The sequence below is a fragment of the Haliotis asinina genome, chromosome 11 (genome assembly GCF_037392515.1).
Source record: "Haliotis asinina isolate JCU_RB_2024 chromosome 11, JCU_Hal_asi_v2, whole genome shotgun sequence".
NCBI classification, from domain to species: Eukaryota; Metazoa; Mollusca; class Gastropoda; order Lepetellida; family Haliotidae; genus Haliotis; species Haliotis asinina.
Window position 1 is genome coordinate 40,277,409 of NC_090290.1, and position 18,324 is coordinate 40,295,732.

General features: G+C 39.1%; 2 protein-coding genes across 2 annotated transcripts; one reads left to right on the forward strand and one right to left on the reverse strand.

The window, feature by feature from the left end:
* Window positions 1-1,156: 1,156 nt before the first annotated feature.
* LOC137255245 (uncharacterized) lies at window positions 1,157-2,344 on the forward strand. Its single transcript, XM_067792683.1, has one exon. The coding sequence runs from the start codon at window positions 1,157-1,159 to the stop codon at window positions 2,342-2,344; it is 1,188 nt and encodes a 395-aa protein (XP_067648784.1).
* A 3,538-nt stretch (window positions 2,345-5,882) lies between these two features.
* On the reverse strand, window positions 5,883-17,268 carry LOC137255426 (calpain-1 catalytic subunit-like). Its single transcript, XM_067792869.1, has 10 exons — window positions 17,014-17,268; window positions 15,382-15,513; window positions 14,885-15,087; window positions 13,805-13,982; window positions 11,213-11,278; window positions 10,112-10,200; window positions 9,072-9,235; window positions 7,508-7,603; window positions 6,591-6,688; window positions 5,883-6,074 (listed from the first exon to the last, which is right to left on the reverse strand). The coding sequence occupies exons 1-10, from the start codon at window positions 17,266-17,268 to the stop codon at window positions 5,883-5,885; spliced, it is 1,473 nt and encodes a 490-aa protein (XP_067648970.1).
* Window positions 17,269-18,324: the final 1,056 nt, after the last annotated feature.

An 18,324-nucleotide genomic window follows, 5' to 3' on the forward strand; every position in this document is an offset into this window, starting at 1 on the left:
TACCAGTGCTTTGGGCTCGTGTGCTACAGGCAGTATATTGTTCGAACATGAACAGAAAATGTGTTTGCAACATGTCTTACAGTCTGGCTATATTCAGTCGTCCTATCAAGCTTTCCCCCTCTGTTCCCTTGATACTCGTGACATGCCGCTACTGTCGAACAGTGAATGATACGATGCATGGCCGGTAGATCCATTCATAGGAATAACACGTCGGGATGCACGAGCATTGTCCTATTCGTGAAATACGCACGAAACTCTCGCCCCAACATTACTTTAGTAAATACATTTTGACGACATAGTTTGTTTTTTTTTACGTTTCTTTTGCGGTTCAATATAGATTACAGAAGCAATATACGTACACACAAACGGCAAACGCCATTAAACTCACGGTGGCAATATTCATATATTATATAGTTATCGATGCAAAGTCATTGGTGAGCCCTGGAACGCTAGTATGGATCCCTCATAACATAATTACGTGTTTATCTTGTGAGTTTTGAGCAAGATGGCGTTAGGAAAGATTCCTTGACGTGCCTGTGCACCCATTTTTAAAATCATCTATGCATAAGTCATTGACACCTACTCGGTTTGTGCTCAATGATACAGTGTCTCCCCATACATGGAAAGGGGCTGGTGAGTTATTTTCTTCTCTGAACGCTCGTCTTAGTCGCATTTTACATTGGGTTACGGTTAAAATCATGTATTTCAGACTGAATGTCTATTATGATGTTTGTAGTTCGCTATACAACCCCGGGAATGTCCAACTTAAAATTGATTGTAGTATAAAAACACTCCGAAATAGGTTTGTGACAGTGATCTGTGAATAATCGAGTTCGGAAGAGATAAACCAGTGATTGACACCATGATCCATGGCCTCACTACCTAATTCTGTGAATGGCCTTTTTTGCCATGCCCTGCTTCTCTAGATCGATATAGTAATCATGGTTTTCGTTGATGTTAAACTTATGAAAATAGAAATGCCCATTTCAAGTGAGCTATTTGAGCTAAGGCTTCCAAATATAATGTATCCAAGCCACTGGTTACTCTTGAATGTAAGCGATTGTGATTTACACCCTATCTAATATTCATTTTCAGCTTATGAAAAAGTAACACAACTGAACCAAATCAAATGTGTCGCTCAGTTCAACCCTCAAGCATGCCTTCAGGATTAATCAGTTCAACTGTCAATATATCAACGTCTCCGACAAAAGCTAAAGTGGCCGTGCTTGTTCCTTGTGGAGAAAGTGGATCTGGAAGCTATGGAGCTACTCTTGGAAAACTGCATGCTGGATATATAGAGCCAATACACTCGAAGGTTTTCAAATTAGCTCTGTCCATTCCTTTTCGAAAAGGTTCAGTTTTCAACATAGGAGATTATGGCACAGCAGACGGTGGTAGTTCCATAGACTTTCTTAGAGGACTATTAAAAATCCTTAAAGAGCAGCACGGACCTGATGCCCAATTTCAGGTTATTCATGAAGATCAGGGTGAAAATGATTTCAACTCTCTCTTCCGACGCTTGACAGGAATTATTCCTGAGCCACCATCCTACCTTCTGACAATGGACAACGTGTATGCTTTTGCTTGTGGAACGGACTTCTACAAACAGTGTGTACCTTCTAATTCCATGCATTTCATCATGTGCATGATGTCCGTGCACTGGCTATCTCAACTGCCCACAGTTTACAGGGACTCCATCTACGTTTGTAACGAGAGTCTTGAGGAAGAAAAGGTAGCTTTAAGGAGGCAAGCCCAGGCTGACTGGGAGAAATTCTTGTTGATGAGAAGTAGGGAACTGAGAGAAGGTGGGTTACTCTTTGTTGGAGCTCCTGCTGCTTATATGGATCAAAAGACTGGTCAAGAAAGGTTTTCTGCAGAAAAATTGGTGACTCTGATGACAGACGTATGGAAATCATTTACAGTCTCTGGCAAAATCACAAGACAAGAATTCAGTGATACAAATATCTCCTTTTATTTAAGAAATATTGAGCAAATGCGAGAGCCATTCGAAGCTGAGAATTCTCAGATCGTAGCATCAGGATTACGCCTTTTGTCATCCGAAATAATCTTTAATAAAAACATTTACTATTCTTCATGGAAACAGAAGAAAGACGAAGAGGGAATTGATAACAGGAAACAATTTGCTGAAAAGATGGTGTCGGCCCACAGGAACTGGAGCAACCACAGCTTCATGGCAGGCCTCTCAGGCTCCCGCTCAGAGGAAGACAGGAAACAAATTGTCGATGATTTGTACGCTAATGTGATCATGGACATTGCAAAAATGGATCCTGAACTGTTTAAGGATGACTTTTATACAGCATATGCTTTGATCCAGAAGGTGTAAGCATATACAGAAGTTTGTTGCTGAATATAAGGTTTGGCCTTTACTCGTAAAGCTTAGATGCAACCAGCAAAATAAACAGTATTACAACACAATGGTGCTCCGTTCAGTGAAAAATGAAATGAGATTCTAGGAAACTAGAAACTGAAAACTGGCATAGGTGAAATCCATTCGCATTTGAACGGTCTCAACACATGTGGTAACTGTGAATATTAAGAAGTGGAATTACACAGCGGCGACTTTAGTAAGACAATACCTCCGGGAATAACAGAAAGATGCAAGATTCGAAACGTTTGATTCACACAGGTTGACTGAAATGTACGATCCGATAACCATTTTTCAAACAGTTCAAAATTAACATTGAGGTGCTGGATAAGGTAAATAAATTTACGTTCTTCACTGGTCAAACATCGAGACCAGTGAACAACGTATAACATCCATCATTAATACAAGATTGCGATTTTAGTGTGATGCCTTTAATAAGATAGACTTTGTGTAGGAATCTCCGGTACTGACAATATTTTTACCCTTCATACAGTCAACAAGTGGCATCTGTGTAAGAAGAGAGGAAAGATGTACATTCTCTATGTCAATATTTCCAAAGCATTCCACGGTATTGATAGATCTCGTCCATGGCTGATTTTGAAGGAAAAATGGAATCTCGCCTAAAATGTTTACTTGCATCCGTTCCATTTATAATCGTGTCTCTTCTTGCATGAAGTTTGATAATCAATTTTCAGAGAGCTGTGAGTGTAACCTTGGTGTCCGTCAAGGCTGCCTCTTAAGCCCCCTCATTTTTATCTTATTTATTAATGAGCTAGCTAAGGAAATAGAGTTAGGATGTTTCGCAGGCGTTCAGTTTCACCCTGAATTGGTTCAGTTGTTCCTCTTTCTTTTTGCTGACGATTTTACTATCACTGCAAATACTGATTTCCAAAAAAAGGATAAATGCTTATATGAGTTCTGCCGGAGATATTGACTTACTGTATATCTGGAGAAAACGAAGGTCGTTTTCTAAAATGATGGACTTCTATCAAGGTATGAAAAATGGTATCATAGTGACAAGTTGATAGAGTATGTTCATTCTTATAAGTACTTGGGGGTCACTTTCTCGAGGAATGTGAATTCGAATAATAGATTTGAGTCTAGATTAAAATTCATTTACGAACAGAATTGGTATTCTACTCTTGAAAATAGCACCGAAGATGTGTTTCCATTCTCCAATCTAGACTTCTTACATTGTTGAACCTTATCTACTGTCGCTAACCCTAGAAAAACTTTGGCGTTGTAGATGTAGTTCTCTTTCTATAAACATCGTAACGAGAAGGTATCATAATATTCCAAGACGTCCAAGGATCTCTAAACTCTGTAATAATGGTAATGTCGAAGATGATTTCATTTTCTCCTTGCATGTAACGCTTTCAGTAATCCCAGAAAACTCTTTATACCACATCAATATTCCGTATACGCTGTAATCCATATGTTTAACTTCCTACTGTCCAATTATGTGTTGAAATTATGAAATGAGATGCGATGTTTGTAGTACGTGCAAAATTCTAAACTCTACGGACCAAAGAGATATCTACCATTAACTAATACTAATGTTGAAATCACGAGATTTTGTGCTATGTGCGAGAAACTTAGCGAAACTCTGTGGTCCATGATGTCTGTACCACAGCCAATACTAACGTTGAAATTTTGAAACGTGCTGTCATGTTAGTATTTTAAGAAAGCAAATATTAAACACCGTGGTCTATACTAATTTTTAAATGTATGAAACGTACTGCAACGTGTGTACTATGCCCCAGCAAATATTAAAACTGTGTTAACCAATGATATATGTTTACTGATGTTGAAACTATGAAACGTGTTGCACGGACCGTGTTATGTCCCAGCAAATATTCAAATTAGGTAGGCAATGATGTGTGCGTATTACACGATCAATGTACCATGGGCCGATGGCCTACATGCAACCTTTGCCAATAAAATTTCAGTTTTAAAGTCTTTTAAAGGACAGCAGTAAAATCACTAGTATTTCACAGACATCAAAGTAAAACTAGCATGTTGCCTTAAAACCATATCATTAAAGTGAACATTACAATATAAAAACAGACTATATATTGCCATCAAATGAAAGTAGCTCACCATACTAGAGACTATGGGGATTTACGGTATATTTTCTTCCTGCTCAAACCCTAGGTGGATTTACATCATCCCTTCAGTTATTAGGGATTCGGGCAAATACAAAACTGATACAACGATCGAAAAGAGTTGAGAGGTAAAATTTACTTTGAAAGTTACAATGACAGTACAAGAGGAATTACAATGAGTTCAAACTCAATTGCGTCACAGATCCTATTACTGTACAGGTGCAAGGACAATATATGTAAGATCAATGCAGACACGGTAGAACTAGTCACTGATAATAACATTCACATAATGGTGGGAAGCTTCCAAAATAGATCCAGGCTAGAATCCAAGGTGAAACGTAAATCCCTATATACTGATGACCTCAGTGTAATGTGGGATATAATATACTGTGCATAGATACATTATTGAAGGTTCCAACCCATCCGCCATCAGGTATTCTAGAAGCTTCCTCTGTATTGGGAAATGAAGCACGTAGAAACATTACAACTTCAAGGTGTCATGCAGAAGATTTGGGAAGATAACAATGCCTAAGTCTAAAGCTGACAATTTTCCTTCTCATGAGCAAGTAGAGTTTCGAAGCCAAACCATATTTGCCAAACCGTCCACCGCCAACACATCCAAATCACCATCAGATGTCATGAATTCCTTCTGTGTAGTTATAGCTACACGTTTAATCAGGCCGAACGTTGACTTGATAACACAATCACAGGTTCCTGAAGTGCCAAGGGGACACTACTCTTAAGAGAATTTCGAGACTGGGACTGTACCATGTGACATGAAATCTTTCGAAGGAACAAGGACACACAAGAATCATAATTATCCTTTCACATAATTGTCAGAAATAGGTACTGATGTGCGTTTAGCATTTATCTCTTGTCTGGGAAGCACATGTGGCTCGGTATTCTAAGGCATTGCTGTTCACAGATACAATATGTCTTCAGACTGTAAATCCTGGTGAACAGTAGCCGTTTTTATATGTTACGTCAAATTATACCAGTCGTATCGTTTCAGTGTTCTAAAACTGGTGTAAAACTCTGGTCCAATGTTCCTTGTTCTACTGTCCATTGACTCAGTGTGAACGTTGTGATCAATGTCTGGGAATGTTTTGTTTCACAAACAAAAGACAATAGAAGGTTTATGTTGAAGAATTTGTCAAATTGAAGTAAAATACACCAAGTAAGTGCTTCGTATCGGCACCTTGTGCCTTGTCTCTACAAACGCTGTAAATTATTTGAAGTTACTGTATAATATGTGCCATCATTGTAGCCGACTTAATAATGTCAGTTGTTAAGAAAATAAGCCAAATACTGTAAATAACCAAGTCTCCTCTGAAATGTAGCGAAACTTCGATGTACACTCCATCGGCCAATTATTAGTGACTCACGAACACTTAATACTTGCTGGCATAGATTGGACAAGGTGAAAACAGCCGGACAAGGAACTCCCTGCTCGTTCCACGTTCATCTCTTGAAGGAAGCAAAATGTACGTCCCATGTGACAGCGTGTAGCGGTAAACACACTGCAGTTTAAAAAGGCGTCCTCTATTTCCCAGAATGTCTGGAACACGTGCACGACCACCCCACTGCAATGGAGCGATGTGTTTGACAATGCAATTAACATCATATGTGCTGCATAAACAATTCATGTAATACAAACAGTTAATTATCATGATGTTTTTGAGTCAAACAGAAACTAATCAGACCACTGAGATTCATTCTGCAAGCAATAGAAGGATGGTTAATTACTGAACCAGTAACTAACGTCGTCTCGCTAATTCGTTTTGAGTGAATGAGTGAGTGAGTGAGTTTAGATTTACGCCGCACTCAGCAATATTTCAGACATATGGTGGCGGTCTGTAAATAATCGAGTCAGGACCAGACAATCCAGTAATCAACAGCAGCAGCATCGATCTACGCAAACGAGAACCGATGACAAGAGTCAACCACGTCAGCTAGTCTGGCCACCCGATCCCGTTAGTCGCCTCTTACGACAAGCACAGTCGTCTTTTATGGCAAGCATGGGTTCCTGAGGGCCTATTCTACCCCGGACCTACACGGTTCAGTTCGTTTTAAAGGACCAGAGGTCTCCTCTCACTTACGGTGAACACGTCACAGCTGATTTTGCTGTAGTTGCGGCGCCGGAGTTCATCCTGTATGACTTGTACCACTACCGGGACAGTTCCTTCCCGAGTACGATCTGACAGGATATGATGTTGAGGGTCAGAGAAACATTTACCCGTCCCGAAGCCATTGCATAACTTCTCAATACATAACATGTTCATAACCACTTAATGAAGGGTTCGCAGTTGTGCATCACACATAGTTTTTTTATCACAGTAAGTTCACAGTTTCTTAAAAATATGTCCCTTCTATTAAAAAAATTAAATGTTTTCTAAACGCGTTAGTCAAGAATATGATATTGTTCGTTGGCACCATTTGAACATTTTGTTATTACCAATCCTGCAGCTGTCGCTCTGTTACATTTACTCATACTAATAATCTTTCATTAACAACCCTTGAAGTGTAACTGCATCTAAAATGTAGAAATAGTGTCATCCAACAACATTCTCCTACATATTACATCTTTCGTCTTTTTATCTCTCAGCAAACACATGGCAATATAAGGGCTAACCTCCCTCGGTTTTACTACCGAAGAGAACTTCCGAGAACGAGACCGATACCTTGAATGTAAATGTAATATAATTTCTCAGTTACAAAAGTGACATTTGTCGTTGAGTTCAAGGCTACATGCGAGGTTATGCGTTTGTGAGATGGAAATTGTGACGTCACTTCCGCAACAAAGCTTATGTATGAACAAAACCCCCAAAATGTCGGATGTTTGAAGTCGCTCAGTGGCGGGAATATTATTGCTTCGAAGATTCCTTATCGTAAGATCCTCGTGTCCTTTTGAACAGCCGAAAAACGAAACAGTGCATGAAACATTTTATCGTTTGTTGCTATATAGTTTGGCACAAAACAAGGACATTACAGCTAGAGACGTAATGAGCACTACAACATCTATATTTGTCTGAAAACACAGGCTTCTTACAGTTCTTTGGGATGTTGATTTTCACTCTTGTTCCCCACTCTCCAAAAATGCTCCGCACGTAGTCTGACAAAAGAAGGAAACGTTAAAACATTTGATACAACTGGCGCTTTTAAACACGAAAACAGCCCAAACAGGATATTAATCTACCTGAATATGCTCCCTACGACGTCTACTCATACACGTTTTAAATCATCTATTATTGTTATATATTTTTGTTTATTGAGTGTTTACCGATTGGTGACAGAAGTCTCTGAATGTGGCAGATAAACTGACCAAATACCCACACTGTGACGGCTATTCTGAACACCGATGACGCCGTTCAGCAAACCACTCACCCGAAACACCTGATCTGGTTAGTCACATCAAATTCTCAAAAAACAATTCTTGTGAATGACTTATACAAGACTGACCCATATATCAATACACCGTTTACAGTAATGAAAGCAAGCAAAAGTAGGAGCGAGTGGGTGAGTGAGTATTGTTTAACGCTGCAATATCATGGCAGAGGCACCAGAAATAGTCTTCACACAACTGTACCCATGCGATGAATCGGGTACCGGTGTACCGAGCGAATACTTTAACTACCCCTTTCGAATGTAGGAATATATTTTTGTTGCAACCGTGCAGCCTCAAGGGGATTCAATGGATGAAACTGACAAACACTAAAATATTAGACAATATATTTGACCAGATGGAAATTTGTGGTCATTCCAAAAGAACTTTTCGTCTTTGACAATGCGTAACGCTGATGATCTAAAAAATACATACTGAACAATTATCCATGCCAGTGACAATGACACACAGTTAACCAAATCATCTAATCTAATCACCTAATCCATTAAATACTCACAATGACCGTTAAATCAAACCAGTGATCTTCATGGAACCCGTTGTATGAGGGAATTAGATTTTACGCCGCTGATGGTAATATACCAGTAATACCGGAACAGGGGTAGCAGGAAATTGGCTTCACATTGGCAACATGAGGGGAATCAAACCCGTGTCGAGCAAACACGTTTACCATCAATTCTAAAGTATAGTCTGAAATATACTATTTCAAGTCTGAAACGATTTGTCAAATGCTTCATAACATAATCCGTAAAGTAATCACAAGCGTGTGGATGGTTGTGAACTTACCTGTCTACATTAGGATTTAGGGCAACCAATGCCAGGAACACTGTTTTTGAATATATAACAATTTGCTTCACAACTTTGTAAGAAGGTACATCGAAACGTCGCATATATTGCAATGAAGAAGTAGCTCATCCACAAAAATGTTCCCCTTCTTCATAATATTACCATCTTATAAATGCCACTTAAGGCAGTAAGGTAGCCTAGTAGTTAAAGCATCCGCTCGTCATGCCACAGACCCGAGTTTGATTCTTCACATGGGTACAATAAGTGAAGCCAATTTTTTTAGTTAAGTTTTAATATTGCGCAGCGTCAGGATCAATTTCAGCCAGTCCGAAGTCACTTACGTATCATTTCAGGTCATCCTATTTCCATAAGCTTATTTTCAAGGGTTACTCACTCAAAGAATCGGGCCCTCCATCTTTGTCGAAATCAGGTGTCAGGGAACAAATTGTCGTCTGAGTAAAGTTTGCCATAAAGTCTGACAGACTCATCCAGAACTCTCCATCGTCTTTCATTTGTCTCAGATCTCCGCCTTTGTCCAAAGTCTTCCATTCAAGGCTCCTATAAAACGAAAGTTTAACTTTTCGAATCAGACTACGTCCTCGAGCCCTTCCATGGGTCATCACAAGGAAACAATGTAATTCCTGAAGTCCATGTATTCTTTTCCAGGTCTCTTCTCAAAGCTTATGTTGACCAATAGTGGGAACAAGTAAAGTAAAAATTGTAGTGAAGCGGTATTCGCAAGTATTTGTGTTCCTCAGTGTTCATACATGTTCAGTATGTTCATTCAATACTACGTCCTCAAACCCTTCCATGGGTCATCACAAGGAAACAATCTAATCCCTGATGTACTTTTGTCCATGTATTCTTTTCCAGGTCCCTTTGCAAAGCTTATGTTGACCTATGGTGAGAATAAGTAAAGGAAAACTGTGATGAAGCAGTATTATCAAATATTTGTGTTCCTCAGCATGATCAATATGTTCATACAATGAGCGTTACTCAACGAAGAGTGGATGTCCAATGCTCATGTAACGCACTAAGCTCTGGCTTGTTAAATAATAATCTTCACAACTGATGTTTGCACATAGTGCATCTGGTGTATGATTATATTTTCTTTTAATAGATCTAAATGTGTAAAATATATTTTGGTAAACTGCGAATTACCCCAAGAAGGAGTGATAGCTGTGTAGGGCACGAAACATGCTTACTAGCGGTGGTGGCAGTGCAGTGGTGTGTGTGTGCTTGCGTGAGCTTTAGAATCTTGGGGAACTGACAGGTTGCTGACAGGAGACCGATCAGGTAACACTGGACTCTTTGAAGAGACGTTGATTTCTTCGTGAATTGTGACGATTGGACAACATGTTCCCTAAAAGTTAAAATGTAAAACACCCCATGAAGGAAAGACTGAGAGCAGTGAGAGACACGAAACAAACTTACTGATCGCTCCATTTCCCTTTCCACTCATTCGTACCATGAGGATTCCTCATTCTGATCAGACTAACAACTTCACCGTCGTTTCTCTGCACCTGCACATAGAAGAAACATGTCAGACGTTCAAAACACTGCGGGAAACCGCTAAAACACATCAAAGAGATTTTTCGCCAATTATAATTCAGAAATATCTATACAAAACTACAGATCCATCAGTTTCAGACCAATCCCACATCGTAATAGCTTGACATGAAACACTGCTGCACATCAACGATATTTTTTGTCTGTTCACTTTAGACCCAATCTAAATAGATATATCTAAACACTAAACATCATCATATCAACGATATTTTTGTCTGTTTACTTTAGACCCAACCTAGATAGATATATCTAAACACTAAATATCCTCGCATCAACGATATTTTTGTCTGTTTACTTTAGAGCCAACGTAAATAGATACATCTAAACACGAAACATCATCATATCAACAATCCGACCAATCCCGAAATATCTAAACACAAAACGTTACGCATACCAACAATATGGGGTTTTTTTTCTCTGTTTACTTCAGAGCCGTCCATTTCGAAATATGTAAATACATACCACCACAGCACATCAACGATATTTGTTCTCTGTTTACTTCAGACCCAAGTGATGTCGGAATATCTATGTACAAAACACTACAACACATTAATGATATGTTTCGTCTGTCTATTTGACACCCAGCGCAAACCACAATGTAACAGATCCTGTAGTTACTCTTGTTGCTTCTGACGCCAAAACTGAGAACACTAACGTTCAACATTTCACATTTTGAAATGTACGTGGAGTCAACATATATAGGTAGTGCACTATGATTAGTGCCGACTCTTCTTAGAGAACTTTAAATTTACTCCACTGGAATGAACTAACATAGTTCACCTCATGTACAATGCACTTCTCTACCGCCAGCAGAGGTTCATGATGGTCTTTGTACAGCATGGACACAGAAAATTAAAGACGTAAACTAGGTCCAAATGTCAGAGGAAACCGCATCTATACAAGACATGTCTAAGACTGTAAATGTGTCCTTGATCTATTATTTATAACTGAAATAGTTGTCTTTACCTTGGCAGTTTTGTTCAGTGTATAGGCATGTAGTCCGATCAGGCCCAGATCACCTGTGTAACGTTTCTGAAACGACACGACACTTACTTACTGATGATATCTGAAAGATGCGTATATGTGTTGAAGGAATATCGAACATGTGCAGACAACGGCCTGACTGGACTCACAGGTTGAAATCCTTGGTTCATTCGGCGTGTATAAACATTGAGCGAATTTCGTTTTCGCCTTCATGCCAAAGGTGGTCCTTTCCCAATTAACAGGAACAATAGGGGACTGAGTGTTTGTTTAAGCTACCTCGATGCGAAGCAATAATTCAAGGTTGCAGATCTTCATTTATTCACATATTGTACAATTAAGCTACATACATATACAAGCACACACTCACAGATCTCCAGTTTTATATTATGAAATATTTGATACATAGTGTGTTATGTTACATCGATTCAGAAATATTGGACAAAATATTCTTACCTATTACGCATATATAAAGATTACTAGATTAACTTTATATAATATTTCATTAGGATCAAAAACATCAGACAATCAACAACGGGAGAAAGATATTGGAAAACAATGTACAGATACGGAATGGAGAATTATTTATGAAATTGCATTTCAATCAACTGATAGTGTTCAGTTTCGGTGGCTTCAGATTCGAATTATTGACTAAATCCTTCCTGGTGGAAAATATTTGTTTAAGATTGGATGCATAAACTCTCAGTTTGTACAGTTTGTGAGACGTTCATAGCCGATATTTGTCAAGCTTTATGAAATTGTGAAACTGTGAACTCAATCTGGACTGAAGTCCCAAACTGGCTAAACAGCAAGGTGGAAATCCGTATCCACTTTTACTAAAGAAACCATTATAATGAGTTAAGCATTATAATTAGTTATTGCAGAACTAAAGCCATAACGTACTCCAATTGTGATCACAGCAAATTTGTAAAATTTGGTCCAGTTACCTTTCTATTCCTTTACCCTTTTCAGTGAAAACTTGTATATTGTTTTATGACTCTATGTGAATCCGTCAATGAATGATTGTATGATACATGACATTACATAATTTGCTGTACAAAAATAATAATAAAATGTAATAATTTTAAAAAGCTTTTTGACGTTGTAACTGGTATCAGCTCTTGTGTCAACTCTATTGGTCTGGATAAATCAATCAATAACAAGTCATGAGAAATAGAAACACAGAGTGATGCGTATAACGTCAGCATTACTGTATGACGTAAAGAGCGTAAAATGTTACGTGATTGCACGGACTTGCTAACGGAATACACATAATGGCCAAGATAGCAGACATTCTAACTAACATGTAAATAAAACAGCTGTTTCTGATTACTTTATTTTTCACCCTGTCAGTTATTGCAATTTTGATATAAATTCCTTTCAATGGAAAGAGGATTTTAATGACGCGAGAGCAGCTTTTGCTGCTGCCTGCACAGTCCCGGGTGTTCCACAGGGATGTGTTCTTTCTCCCATCTTGTTTAATAAACGTATATTTTTATTAACAACAGCTGCTATTATATTCGGTGATGATACGACCCGGACGTGAATACAGTCCTGGAAATGACCGTTGATTTCAGAAAATAGAATCAGTCTTTGTCTTCATGTATTACTTGATTATAAGGAAACTGGGCCTGTTCATCAGTATAAATATCACGGTACTTAAACTGACTCAAAACCTTTTTAGAATTATACTAATTATTTTACGCACAAAACATTGCAGTAGCACTGATATGTTTATAGCTTCTGGCGCCTTTCTACGTAGACAGGATATACATCTGTTTAAATTCGATACAAACTTTACAGAATTGTAAACATGCTTGTAGACATATTGGAATCCCTTTACCAAGTATTGGCAGTTTACTGAGCAGACACTGTCATAGAATTGATTGTCTTCCCCTGTATCTTCCTCCGTGTTTACATTGTTTCGTTCCCATCATTGTCTCCAAACATCCTTCAGTTTCTTAAGCGGTAGGGGAGGTTGGGTAGTTCAGTGGTTAAACGTTTGCGCGGCAGGCCGAGGACCCGGGTTTGATTCCCCTCATGGGTACAACCTGTGAAACTAAACTCACACACTCACTCTCATACAGTATCACTGAAATTTCGGATAATTAGTATCGGCTCGTGAGTATTAAAAGCTTCTGGGACATCATCGACAATATGTCTCTCCGGATCAAATCCTGTTTAAGGTGGTTCAGAGAGGATCATTCCAACGACTTGTGACTGTGGATGAAAGCTGTGTTTACAACATTTAAGTTGACTCACAGCGACAAAGTTGAAATGACTCAAACGGTCAAGCCCACAGCAATTCAGTTCCTTCCATATGACTCATAATTGATAACAGTCAACACAGAGTTATTTTGAAAGTAGTTTTTTTTATTAGGCGTGTTCTCCATTAATTACGTGTAATCCAGCCTGTTCCCCTCATAGACTTAGTCGCCTCTAACGTCGAACGTGTTGCTGGGAATCTATATATCATGAAGACTTAAATTGATATTAATTGACGAAACTGGTTAGAATGATGACAAAGGAACCAAAACTATTTACATTTGTAAAAACATTTCAGATATTACTTACAACCATGGCACATGACACCATTGCGCCAGTCTGTAGTGCCTTGTGAAGTCGTTGGAACAGACCATGGGGACGGAATGTGTAAGATGCAAGCAAAACAGTCTCAGCAACTCCTCCCGTTAGGGCCAGATACGCCTCGCTCGGCCAACCACCTTCATCTACCACACAGTATGACCCGTACATCCTACACAACAGATATATACATATATATACATTAAAAGGCAAAACTTTTAGTAACACGAATTTCCACTGGTGTATGATTTTAACTAACGCCATATTTGTTAATGAAGGTATTCGTTTCAGAACCCGGTTGGTGATAATCTTCAACACACCGCTTTTCGAAAATGTGCGTAACGGGATCACGTCATAGTATTGTATTTCTCTGAGTGACTGAGTGAGTATTATTTTACGCCGCTTTACCAATATTCCAGGAATATCACGAGAACACCAAAAACGGGCTCCACACAGTATACCCATGTGAGGAATCGAACCCGGGTCATCGGCATGACAACCGAGCGCTTAAACACTAGGCTTCACCTGCGTCCCCTATTTTTCTGGATAACCTACATACTTTCGTCAATGCAACAACTGAGGATTGAATGCTTTCACAACAGATAAAAACAAACACCAAATAACACCTAAACTCTGCGATCAACCAATGGGGCTCAGAGATCACAAAAACAAGAAGACTAGTGGAGTGCTGAATAGTTCTTTTAAAAAAATGAGCAGTTTTATTCCGGAAAAAGAGAACTAACCCCAACTCTAGGCATGGGAACGCAAAAAAATCTTATATTTAGATATCCAAACTAACAAAGGGCACCGGTTCACATTTAGATCTAGCTATGTGCCAACTTTGGACAAGAAGCATTGAACGGTTTTAAAGTTCTGCTCCGGAAGAGAGAACCAACAGAGGACTGGAAATATTGCTGGAAATGCACTCAATGACACTCAAATTGTGCTTCCAATATACATTTCAGTTTCCGTGGATTCATCCATTATGATTTGGTAGAGGTATAAGGCCCGGTTATCATGTTCAATACAAATATCATTAGCGAGCAGGAAAGTGAGCATCTGAGGCATACATACTTCGCTAGAGCCTTTTCCAAGAAGGAAACCCACAGTTCGTTGGAGGCTGTCCCAGACTGTGCGCTGTAAAGCCCAAGACCTGTCTGACCTCGAAACAGGGGTAAATAGTCATCGATATAAATGTCAACCCATTCGCCAAACTTCCACAGCTTGCAGTGGCAGATTCCGTCGGTCCGAGGTGCGTATGATTCGGTGTTGATCAACTTCAATGCAAGAATTGTATATAGCATTTTTATGATTATCATGATGGCTTTTATGACATTTTTCAACATTAGATTTGTTCACAATCATTCCAAATTCGGGGAAAATGCCGAGTGTCATCATTCGTGACCACCTCGGGTGTCTCCATGACAAGCCAACAAAGTCTTATTGGAGGTTATAGAAAGGGGCATATTTGCCAATGAAGTCAATAATGCGAAATAACGAAATTATCACTAGGTTTTCAGATTATGCCTTTTTTCAGATCAGAAATATATATATATATGACCTGTACTTACCTTTTTCAAAAGTCGAGGCTTGTCAGCAAGGGTGGACAGCATGGCTAGGAACCAGCACGTGCCAAACCCATTTTGGTTGACGTCATACCTTTCAGTACCATGAACAAAGAGTTGTGGATTCTTGATAAATTCCTGAAATGACAGAACAAACTTAATTAGGACTGGACAAACACGGACTTTAGCCATTTGTATCTTTAGCCATATGGGCAGCGATTTCTCCATCACGGCGACAGATAAACATGTGAAACACGCTGTGGATACTGGAGATTGTTCTGAAATCGTAGAACTAACTTGGATACACAAACAAACAAAATAATCCTTCACTAAATATCGATTATCAATAAATATCGGAGATATAACTTTGGGCCCGAATGCCAAATGTCTTAAAGAAATGAATCCATTACACATCGATGAGTGGTGACATTTTTTGCATGGATTATTGATTGTAATGGATTGTAACGGCGCGCTGAGCATAATTTAGGAGCAGGCCTTGAGGAAATTGGTATATTGTGTGAAAATATTTCAACTCTCTATCACATACGTTAATATACGATATTATTGAAAAAACAGGTTTTGTATCGATAATCGTTGACAATCTTTCCCGTCGACTGTGTTTCCGTTTGTATTATCCAGCCACGCCTACAGAACAGAATTGATTATTGTAAGAGGATGAACGTGCGTGAGATAACAAACGATTGCGTGGAGTAGTTATATCAATACAAGTGAGTGAGATTATCGCAATGCTTCAGTAGTTTCAACTTCACTCAATAGACCTACCCCCGTGTCGGTCTTCGGCGCTTTAACCACAGGGCTACCTCACAGCACGGACACCCACCCACACCACCCCCACACCACACCCCCTTTCCCCTCTTCCCCAACATTTCACTCACCGCCACACCACATGTGCAGTCCTATCCAGACATTTGAAACCAAACAATGATATCATATATGAACAATTTAAATGTTCGTGTCTGGACCAGACAATCCAGTGATCAACGCCATATGCATCGATCTACACATTTCGGATACGATTACGTGTGTCTACCAAGTCAGCGAGTCTGACCACCCGATTCCGTTAGTTCCTCTTACGACAAGCAGTGTTAACCTGGATCTTCATGAGTAGCAAAGTACGGAAACAAACATGTAGCAACGCGTCTAAATATGGCTTCAAAATAAAAAAATGAATGTTATATGTTAATAAACGCATATTAAACGCATCTCCTATGCGTCGGCCTTTTGTCACGGATATATAACGGATATATTTCAAAATAGGGCCGGACCAATAAGTATGCCAGGGCAGTACGCGATACCTTAGTACTTCCGGTGACAAACAACGTTTCATACCTTTTCATATTCTCCCCAAGTTACAAATTTAACGACTGTCAAAAGCTGAGACGTCCAAGCATGGTTCTACACTTGGTCAGGTCTGACAACGGCATATCTGGCGGTCGCACACTTTGGAACCAAAACTGGTTCTTAAACATAATATCAGTACCGGAAGTAAGCTGCGCCCCGTTTCTCATATCGCATAAGAAGCCGGAAACCAGTTTAGTAGCGGAAGTAGCACCTAGCGATATAGCCACCCCGCATCAGAGTACGTGTTTGCTTCTAAAATGATTCAAATGAGCTTACATGCGGTCTACGCCACATAAGTGTAACGGTAGCACAGCCTGCTTCCGCTCTGCTTGGAGGAAAATCTTCGTCTGTCCACATCTTTCCAGTAGTTGCTTTGGGTGGAGCTTTCTTGACACTTCGGTGTTTGGTCCTCAAATCTAACGTGGCATACTTCACGCCTGATCCTTCTGGGTCTTCAGAATAGCCGTCCTCCTCGATGGCAAGGTTCTTAAAGGCTCGAAACATATCTCGATATGTCGTTGAATAAGCCATCTGTGTCCGCTTTCACACTCTGCAATATAAGGGAATCTTTAAATCAACTATTTCCAATTGGACAGGAAACATGTTTGATCGAAGTTATGCATGACTCAAGACAAAGACCGAGTGAGTGTAATTTTACGCCACTTCAAGCAACATTCCAGCAATAATTGGAGATTTCACGCGACATAACAGACAATAATTTGCAGGACGGGTTTATAATAGACGGCAGAACACACCTCACCTCACCTCACCTCACCTTACCTTACCTTATGCAGCAATAGAAGTAACTAAATATAAATGTTTACATGATGTGTAAATGAGATAATGAGTGATTATAATTTTACTTGGCTTTTCGCAGTATTCCAGCAATATCACGGCGGGTGACACAAGATATGGGACAGTCTTTAAAGGCACGTGTATGTTATTAACAGTGTTCTACGCATTAATGCTTTTTGAAGGAAGCAGAGAGAGAAAAATGCTAAATTTCTTACAATATATTTATTTCGAAGCAATATATAAACAGTATGAGAGACAGTTACTAATTCGAGCTCATTACCAGATCAATAACGGGACGCAATTCCAGAGTTTTCCTAAAGCCATACTACAAAATAGCCGCTTAAATGATGCTTTGTTAACATCATAGATAAACATTACGGATTTGAGGAATCCCCGATTCACAAAGAAAATACATGTATACAGATATCTAGGTTTATCAGACACATTTCCTTGACATGGTTTTTATGAGTACATTATTTTCCATCAAAAACCGCTAATCTTACAAACTGACATTTAAACATTTTTTCGGGCGTTTATGACGTTAAGCGATTGGAAATTCAAACATCAGGACAGTGGCAGGTTTCATATTGCTTTTAGGCTTAAATACCCAATGGCACTTGGAAAACCATTCCGTAATTCCAAACTCAGAACATACTAATTCTAAATGTTTTTCATTTATTTCGTCTTACATTGACAAATGTGGCCTGTATTTGGATCTACCACATCTAAAATTAACATCATAGCAATTGCCTATTCAAGGACAAATATTTCATCCGCGATACCTAAATGGCA